Source organism: Priapulus caudatus, unplaced genomic scaffold (assembly GCF_000485595.1).
Source record: "Priapulus caudatus unplaced genomic scaffold, Priapulus_caudatus-5.0.1 Scaffold163, whole genome shotgun sequence".
NCBI classification, from domain to species: domain Eukaryota; kingdom Metazoa; phylum Priapulida; class Priapulimorpha; order Priapulimorphida; family Priapulidae; genus Priapulus; species Priapulus caudatus.
This window is the reverse complement of record NW_014577224.1, coordinates 104,777-114,945: the sequence shown is the minus strand read 5'-3', so window position 1 is coordinate 114,945 and position 10,169 is coordinate 104,777. Positions and strand designations below refer to the sequence as shown.

The window sequence follows — 10,169 nt, the reverse complement described above, 5'->3', positions numbered from 1 at the left end:
TCTCCTCTCACTCCCCCTCTCCTCCTCTCTCCTTCTTCGTCTCTGTCTCTCTCTCTATCCTACCGCGGCGCTCTCTCTTTGCTTCTTCCGCTCGCTCTCTCTCTCTCTTCTGTCTCTCGTTCTCTTCGCTCCGCCGCGGCTGCTCTCCTCTGCCTCTCGCTCTGTCTCCCCCTCTCTGCTCTTTCTCTCTTCCCCTCTATCCCCCCTCTTCTCTCTCTCCTCTTCTCTCTCTCTCTCTCTCTCTCTTCTCTCTCTGCTCTCTCGCGTTCTTTCTCTCTCTCACTCTCTCCCTCTCTCTCTCTCTCTCCTTCCTCCTCTCTCTCATCTCTCTCTCGTCTCTGCTCTCTCTTCCTCTTCCCCTCTCTCTCCCTGCCTCCCCATCTCCCTCCCCCTCTCTCTCTCTCTCTTCTCGTCTCCCTCGCTCTCGCTCTCCTCGCTCCCGCGCGCTCTCTCTCGCTCACGCTATGTCTCCCCCTCTCTCCCCCTCTCCCTCCCTCCCCCTCTCTCTCTATCTCTCTCGCTCCTTCGCTCTGGCTCTCTCGCACCCGCGCGCTCTCTCTCGCTCTCGCTCTGTCTCCCCCTCTCTCCCCCTCTCCCTCCCCCGCTCTCTCTCATCACAGTCGCATCGTAGCGTTGAGTAAAGAATGCACCGGCAGACACGTGTGCCACTTAATTGGATGACTTTTAAAGTTTACATTTGGACCACGGTGGAGAACCTGTATTCGATTTTGTTAGCCGTACGTGTCCTCGCCTAGATTGCTATTACTACACCTGACTTAAGGGGTTGGAACCTACGCCTCATTACCATTTGCATTTCCGTGTTTTTCTTACCGTAAATTCTGCGAGCAATACGTGGAGGTGGCCCCGGGCAACATATACATACGTCTGCCCCTGTTTCTCGCAAGAGAACACCACATCCATTCAGGATATTTACATCTTCTAAATAGAAGTTAGAACTACATCGTCTCTGTAAGCATAATTACAACTTATTCATGCTGGAAAACATTGCCAAGTTCAGCAGATGACTTTGGTGCGCAGTCCTAATCTACCACAGTTGTTCTGGCTGCTATAGCAACCAGGTTCCTTTAGTACACAGAAAGCAAGTCAAGCCGGGTGATACTTTTTGAATGTGGTAGCGACAACATGAGCTAAACCCTAGTTTTAAAACGCACACCTTATATAAATAACTATGCTTAAATCCGAAAAAAGACTTACATAGCTGGGCCTAAATCATTATCCAACACGCATTTCATATTATCTTAAACATCTATAACATCAAAAAAGACTTATCAATCTAAGTTCAATTTTAAGATAATGAGTGTCATAGTTATTCACATTTCCTTAAAATGTGCCTTACAGAGCTCGTGTGACACTAAAGTTAGCCGAGAATAAGACTAATCTGAAACTAAGGCGAAGGTTGATTCCACACATACCACGAACAATATTTAAAAATACGTATAACAATATATATTTTCATAGGCTTTGTGATCTGTAGCATGAGCACGTACAAATAACCATATATGTGCTCTTCCGCAAGATCTATAGTTGGCCTTAAACTTCCATACTGTCACCGCTTATATACTTGACAATAAAATATGTTCACTGCACTACAAATAATTCCTAATGCCTAGCTGCCATGAAGCATGTTGCAACCCTCAAAGTTGCTGTGTTACTACTTACTAGTACAGCTAATCCTACTTCATTCAATATTTTCGAATGATGTAGATTATTCCATCGCAACCACACGGTTCATTAAACAAATAAATTGTTCAAGGACTGATTAAATTGCAATAACAGCAATAACGTGAAATGTAATTACATCTTTAACAGGCCACCTCTCCACGGAACGTCGGGCACTGCACTGTACGCACCGATAAACACACGGTCCGTTGGTATAAAAGTATGTAACACACGACGCGCCCGCACACACCCCGCTTCACGCACACATACACGCGCACTGCGCCAACACGCACAAGCACACACTGTCGCGTCACGACAACACACAGACCACGCCTCCACACCGCAGCTCCGCAACACACACACACACGGCGCGCGCCGCACGCACCACAGTACACACACGCGCGCGCGCGCACACACACACACACGCACGCACGCACACACACACACGCGCGCGCGCACGCACCACATACACACACGCGCGCGCGCGCACACACACACACACGCACGCACGCACACACACACACGCGCGCGCGCGCGCGCGGGCGCGGGCGCACGAACTCACACTCACACTTACAGTCTCAGCAAGGTGTGAAAAATTAGGATAATTAAACATTAATGGGGATTTTAACTGTTACATAATTTATGAAAATGAGAAAAACGCTATGGTAAAGGTTTGGTGGAACTTATCAGGAGCTTGGCCTCACAGAGTGTAGCTGCAACCTAGTACTATAACCGCAGTAGGAGATCAATTGGAGTCGCATATGCTCTCTACACACTCACTATATCTTGTTACCTTCACATAACACATACCATGTATTTGCAGGGTGCATTTGTAACATGATAAATGTGGCAATGTAACTAACTAAGTAAGTAATTAACTAACTAACTAACTAACTAACTAAACAGCTAATTATATAACTAACTACCAAACTAGCTAACTTACTTACTAATTCATTAACAAATTCATTAACTAACTACAAGTTATAACAGAACAAACGTGTAAATACCTTTCACAGATTTAGCTTTGATGTTGCAGAATTTCGGTCCTGGCAGTAGCTTCATGACGTCATCTAACCCATCGAATCCCTCCTTTGCGAGTATCTAGATCGTCAGAACAACATGTAAATAATTTATATGCGCGTATTTATTGCATAGTTGTGCTGCTTCGTGTGCGTCAGTACGTGCTTGTGTTCCAGTATAAGTGCTTGTGTTTAAGTAAGAATAATGACTGAGGAATAGTGCTGAATAATTATTGATCCAGTTACCTGACTAGCTATATTGTAGACGCGCAATTTCTCAAAGCTATCTCGTGTGCTTCGTATACAAGCCGACATTTTGCGATTCATACTCTTCGCACTGATATTATTTTCAAAAAAGTACGAGAGTTTCCCACTTAGCATTATATCAGGGGTGAATAATAATTACCATATAAAAGTAGAAAAGTTTAGCTAGAGAAATCTCATCTAAAGGCCGCCGCACACCTACATCGCTTCATCGCTTCATCGCTTCATCGTTTGTAAAATCGGCTCATCGGCTCATCGGTTCATCGGCTCATCGGCTCATCGGTTCAAAATCAAACATGTTTGATTTGGAACGATCACCCGATAAAAATAAAATCGTCTACAAATGAACGCGCACACCTACCCGATATCGGCCGATTTCTATCGGGCCGATCAAATCGCGTGAAAAATCAGCTGGTGTGCGGCGGCCTTTATTAAAGATATCTTAACATATTTTATTGAATATATGAACACTAGGTTCGCATCGTACCTTCTCTACAAGTCTGCATGTGATTGGTGTGAATGCTCCACTAAACACGTATGACATGTCCGTTGCATTCTTAAGGTCCACTTCCTCTATTTTTGGTATCTGGAAATTTAGCACGTTATATAGGTCATGCGTATTGTTCTTACTTATTACCATTTTTGTATTACTAATATTCATTATCGAGTGTATGTTGCTTCTTTATTAATTTCCTGTGCAATCAAGTTCAATATGCAGGGCAAACATCATCATATTGTTGCGCTGCAATGTAATCAGGGGCGTAAATCCGTACTTCGTAGCGTTGATAAAGAATTGCACCGCAGACACGTGTGCACTAATTGGATGATTTTACAATTTACCATTTGGGGACGGGAGAATGTATTCGATTTGTAGCCGTACGTGTCTCGCTAGATTGTATACTACACCTGACTTAAGGGGTTGACCTACAGCTATTACCATTGATTTTCCTTGTTTTTTTACGTAAATTCTGCGAGCAATACGTGGAGGGGCCCCGGCAAATATAATACGCTCCGTGTTTCTCGCAAGAGAGAACACAATCATTCGGATTTTACATTCTAATAGAAGTTAGACTAATTCTCTGTAAGCATATTAAATTATTCATGCTGAAAACATTGCCAAGTTCAGCAGATGATGGTTGCGCAGCCAATCACCACAGTTGTTCTGGTGCTATAGCCACCAGGTTCCTTAGATTACACAGAAAGCAAGCATGCCGGTATACTTTTAATGTGTAGGACAACATGAGCTAACCTAGTTTAAAAACGCACACCTTATATAAATAATATCTTAATCCGAAAAAAGCTACATGCTGGTAAATCATTATCCAACACTCATTTCATATTATTTAAACATTATAACATCAAAAAGACTTATCAATCTAAGTTCAATTTTAAGATAATGAGTGTCATATATCACATTTCTTAAAATGTGCTACAGAGTCTGTGACACTAAAGTTAGGAGAATAAACTAATTGAAACCTAAGGCAAGGTTGATTAACACATAACGAACAATATTTTAAAATATATAACAATATATTTTTCATACTTTGTGATTGTACATAGCACTACAAATAACCATATATGTGCTTGAAAATTATAGTTGGCTAAACTTATACTGTACTTATATACTTACAATAAAATATGTTACTGCACTACAAATAATTCCTAATCCTAGTATGAACATGTTGCAACCCTCAAGTTGCTGTGTTACTACTTACTAGTACAAGCTAATCCTACTTCATTCAATATTTTCATGAGTAGATTATTCCATCGCAACACACGTCATAACAAATAAATGTTCAAGACTGTTAAATGCAATAACAGCAATAACGTGAAATGTAATAACATATTTAACAGGCCACCTCTCCACGGACTCGGCACTGCACGTACGCACCCATAAACACACGGCCGTGTAAAAGTATGTAACACACACGCACCACACCGCGCTCACGCACACATACACGCGCACGCGCGCACACGCACACGCACCACACTGCGCTCACGCACACACACACACACGCTCCACACCGCGCTCACGCACACACACACACACGGCGCTGCCTCAGGGGCTCCTGCGCACAGCGCAACCACTACAACCACGCGCGCGCGCGCATCACACACACACACGGCAGCGCCCGCACACACACAGGCACCGCGTCGAGCGACGCGGCGGGCTCAGGGGCAAACAGCACTACGGGCGGGGGGCGAAGCGGCGCTCTGGAGGTGGGGGCGGCAGGCCAGGGGAGGAGGTCATTCGACTACGGCGGGCGGGGCGCGGGGGTCACACACACACACCGGCTCCTAGGGTCGCGGCACGGCAGGGCAGCCGCACTGGATGTCGGCGTGCGGTGGCGGCGCCTGTGCGCGCGGGGTGGGCCGGGCGGGCGTTAGGAGCGAGAGTCGTCGGGGGAGGGACTCACCTTACTAGTCGGTCGGTAGCTAGGAGGCGGGCGAGTGGGGGTGTGTGGTGAGAAAGATTAGGGTGGATAAGTTAAGGACGATTAATGGGTGGATGTGTGTAGACTGGTTAGATATTTATGAGAAGATGGAGCGGAAGGAAACGCCGGGTATGTAAGGGTTGGTGGGAACTTAATCAGGCAGGCTTGGAGGCGCAAGTGTAGCTGCACCTGGGTACGGTATACCGCGGTGAGGTAGTAGTCATATTAGGGGAGGTCTGACATCACTGTCTATCAACTCACTTATATTGCTTGTACGCTTCGAATAACACATACGCATGTAATTTGCAGGGTGCATTTGTTAACCGATGATAAGGAGACTGTGGGCAAGGGTAAACTTAGACTAAGTAGCATAATTGGAGAGCTAACGTATCTAACTAGATAACTAAAACAGCTAATTAAGTAATAACTACCGGAAGATCTAGTAACTTTAGGTTACTAGGATCGTCATAAGCAAGTCAGGGTTAAGCTAATTCAGAGTGTATAAGGCAGAACAAAAGCGTTGTGATATACGCTTTCACGATTTAGCTTGTTGGTTGGTGGCAGAATATTCGGGTGGCCTTCAGGGGCGGAGTGCTGCATGAGGGCGGTCATCAAGACCCATCGGCGAAACTCGGGTCCTTTGCGAGTATCTAGATCGTTCGAGGAAAACAGTGGTAAATAATTTATTAGGGGCGCGCTGACTTTGGTGCGTATTTATGATGCATATGTTGTGGCTGCTTTGCGTGTGCGTCAGTAAGCGTGTCGGGTGCTGTCTCCAAGTGAAGTGCTGTTGGCTGTATGTAAGAATGAATGGAGCTGGGAGAATGTGCGAATAATTATTTGATCCAGTTACCTGACTAGCTCGTATACTTGTAGAAGAGCCGCGAGATTCTCGAGAAGGCTATTCTCGCTGACCTGCTTGGTCCGTTACAGCTTGGACATTTTACCGAGTCATACTCTTCCGCCAGCTGATATTATTTTCAAAAAAGGTACGAGAGTTTCCCACTTTCAGGCCATCGTAATATCAGGGGGGTGTAATAATTAGCAGTATTAAAGTATAAGATAGTGTTAGCTAGAGAGGAAGTTGCTCGATCGAGAAGGCCGCCGCGCACACCTACATCGCTTCGCGCGGCTTCATCGCATTGCATCGTTTTGTTAAATCGGAGACCACTGGGACATCATCGGATATACGGAACATTCAACAAAAATCAAACAGTGTTTGAATTTGCCGAAAAAAGAATCACACCCAGATAAAAATCTAAATCTACACTGAAAACGCGCACACCCTACGCGATTATTCGGCAGATCAGTCGGGGGCCGTATGCAAATCGCGCCAGTGAAAAGATCAGCTAGGGTGGCGGCAGTGGGGCCTTTATTAAAGATATACTCTAGGAGATTGTTATGAATATACTGAACACTACGGTTCGATCGTACCTTCTCTACAAGTTGCATGTGATTGGCGTGTGATGCTCGACTAAAGACGTCATGAATGTCCGTTGCATCATTCTTTTAAGTTCTACTGCTCTTCTATTTTGTGGTAGTATCTAGGACAATTTTAGACACGTTTATTATAGCTCGATGCGCTATGTTGCTTACTTATTACCAAATTCTGTGTGATGATTCTATATTCATTAGTCGAGTGTTATGTTGTCCTTCTTTATTAAATTCGTCTGTGGCATCTCAAGGTGTCAGAATTGTGACAGGCGCAAAATCATCATATGGTTGCGCGGTGCAATGTAATGCAAGCGGGGCGTATGAATCGGTGACGAGGAGCTGAGGCGGGCGGGGAGATGAATCAGGCGCGAGAGGGGGGGGTCTGGCGGGACCTCCGCGGGCCAAAGATTTGTTTGAAATTTAGTGACCCCCTCAGCATCGGTGTTTCTGCTGGCCGAGAGGGGGGGGCGGGGGGTCGGACCCCCCATGGACCCATCCGCCCCGCATGGTGGACACGCCCCTGACAGTTAATGCAAATGCATATTGGGTTGCCCATCGTACATACCAATCTATCATAATAAGATAGGTACTCTAGGGCTACGGGTTCAAGTGGGGGACACGGGAGGAAGGAGTTTTTTTTTTGGATCTCAGGGGGGGATATTTGTACAGGCCATCCCCCCCTCCTTCAAGAGCGGGGAAGATGCATCCCCCCATCCCCCCCGGGATTTACGCCCATGAATGTAATCAAGCCTTATTTTAAATTCTGAGTCATTTGGTGACCTTAATTGTACGATGAGTTTTTTCTGACGAGGCAATCAGTTAACGAATCACGTATTTTTCCATAATTCTGAGACATTTAGCGATGCTAGTCGCAAAATAATTTTTTTCTGACGAGGCAATCAGTTTATACATCATTAACAGTAACTTGTCTTGATCAGTCTTGTTTTAACTAAAACGAGGTACTACACCGAAGAAAACGCTTTCATGAGAATTTTTATTATTATTTTGGAGAAAAAAAATTCGATTGACTGTGCACTATTTATATACGCATAGAAATCTATGTTACCAGGTTTAACTTGCGACAGACTTGGCTGTAATTTGAGGTGGTGCGAGGTATCGCACTGGCTACAGTTGTGGCTACCTTGGCACCCGCAGCCGTCATTTTGCCAGTTTTAATCATACTGTCCACTGTAACAAATACAGACTCATTACTGTCACCCAGCCCAAAATGAAACGTAATCGCGATTTGTTAAAAATAGTTCAACTGATTAGGGTGTCTGTCAAATACTAATCAATAATCAATACTTCAGCTGAAGAAGCTGAAAAATAATCACAATGTTATTAGCAACAGGTTTTGCTTACATATCTATACAATTTATAGGTATAATAATAATAATTATATATTATTATATATTATAGGTATAACCAAGCTAGGCCTTGGGAATAACGATACTAAAATACGATACTATATAATATTATATATATCTGATATATATGTTATAATTTCATGTAATATTCACGAAGAGTATATGACGAAATTATACGTAGAAACCAAGGATTAGTAATAAGAGAATGATGCACACCTGTTTTGCTCGGCTCTTGTTCAGTCAACAGCCCAAGTTTCTTCAGATTAAGGAACGTTAACATATGTTCGAAACCATGGCTCTGAAAGAAGGAAAGAACACACGTGAATCATACCAAAATGATGCCAGCTAATCTGCTTCACTTCTGTTGACTGCATGCCCATTCAGGCAGATTAATACAACGTCCGGTACACAACTACTATTGACATAGAAGCACGGTAATACGTACATCCAGCGTAATACTCGACAGCTAATGATATTGGTTGTGGATAGGACACACCCTTCCGATTCATTCTCGCCCTCTATGCCAGCCTTTCTCACATATCATGCTACTCATGCACGCGTTTTCACATCATTAAATATCAGTCGCGGTCCTATATTCAAACACTGCACGCGTGTACACAGATATAGAGATACCCCCATTTAAATATTAACGCAATTGCAAAAATCATTAGATCCCCATGTTCTGTGAATAACACGATTCTTCCTGTAAGTGTGACGCCTGGCGGTTACGTTGGATGCAACCACAGACAGCATGCTGCAAAAAATCTTTAGACTGTCCACTATTGGTCTCTTCCACACTTATCTGCAGCTTGGCAATTGCATATCACTACCATCATTTCATTAAACATAGATTGCGAGAAGGGGAGAAGGAATCACTCTAACTAGCATGATACAGGGACACGCGTGTGATGGCATGTACAATCAGTGATCATTTCCACAATTATAATCCTGACATCTGCTTTTGAATAATATTCGTTTGACACTTCTGACAATTTCAGAGGGATAATGAGAAGGAATATTACACAGCGACTTACAAGCCTAGCACAGACCTGCGACTTTTTCATGCAACTCGACAGCGATTCTAGAATTGCTGTAAAAATTGCTGTGAAATCACTAAGTCTGCGGGAACGTGCAACTGCAACCCGTAGCGATTCTGGTCGCTTGCGACGAGTTGCAAGAAATCAACTTGTTTTGATTTTGAGATGACTCGTCGCTCCCAATCATCCCAGATTGCTCTAGAATTGCTTCGAAATCGTATGTGTGCGCACACGCAGTGACACATCGACTGATCGCTTGCGAATGCAGGTTGCAGCGACGAGCAACCAAAAATCGCAGGTCTGCGCTCGGCTTAAAATTGTCAGTAAAGGGAGGCTTATGTCGGGCTTGCAAGCCGACTCGACTGGAAGCAACTGGCTGCAATTTACTGCAACTCCAGTGCTTAGGTCGGTCGACTGCGACGCGACTGCCTGCGACTGGCCGCCACTAGTTGCTAGGAATAGAACAGTGGGCAACTGGACGCAACTAGTCGCTGCTGATCGCTTCCAGTTGCTCGAAATCCAGTTGCTTCCAGTCGAGTCGGCTCGCAAGCACGACATAAGCCCCCCTTACGAATTAGTTAATAATGCTCCAATTTTTATTTTTGTGCAAGCAATACCAAACCTTTACAAAACCTTATACAACTACGTTATAACGAGTAGGTTTTTATATTTCTGACATATATATGCTATGTTTATACGCACAGAACATAACTTTGCATGTAAACTATATCACACATCAGGCCTCGACGCTTATTTTCAGATTTGGTTGTCCTGTCGGGCAACAAGAAGCAATTTTTACTTGTCCGAATTTTGATTTTACTTGTCCAAAATTTACTTGTGCAATCTATGAGCCGTTAATGTCCTCTTTTGGTTCAGTGCATATCATATTATCAGGAGTGTATAATATAGAGATCTATATTATATAAATATATA

The 10,169-nt window shown here is 44.1% G+C and overlaps 1 protein-coding gene across 3 annotated transcripts in view; it reads right to left on the bottom strand.

The window, feature by feature from the left end:
- Positions 1–10,169, bottom strand: part of LOC106806481 (vacuolar protein sorting-associated protein 33B-like) — a 51,403-nt gene that overhangs the window by 23,917 nt on the left and 17,317 nt on the right. For all 3 annotated transcript variants that reach the window (XM_014808438.1, XM_014808437.1, XM_014808439.1), the window contains 4 exons: positions 8,416–8,497; positions 7,899–8,020; positions 3,451–3,549; positions 2,688–2,781 (listed from right to left, as the gene is read on the bottom strand). In XM_014808438.1, coding sequence (XP_014663924.1) covers positions 2,688–2,781; positions 3,451–3,549; positions 7,899–8,020; positions 8,416–8,497 — 397 coding nt within the window. The remainder of the gene's footprint in view (positions 1–2,687; positions 2,782–3,450; positions 3,550–7,898; positions 8,021–8,415; positions 8,498–10,169) is intronic.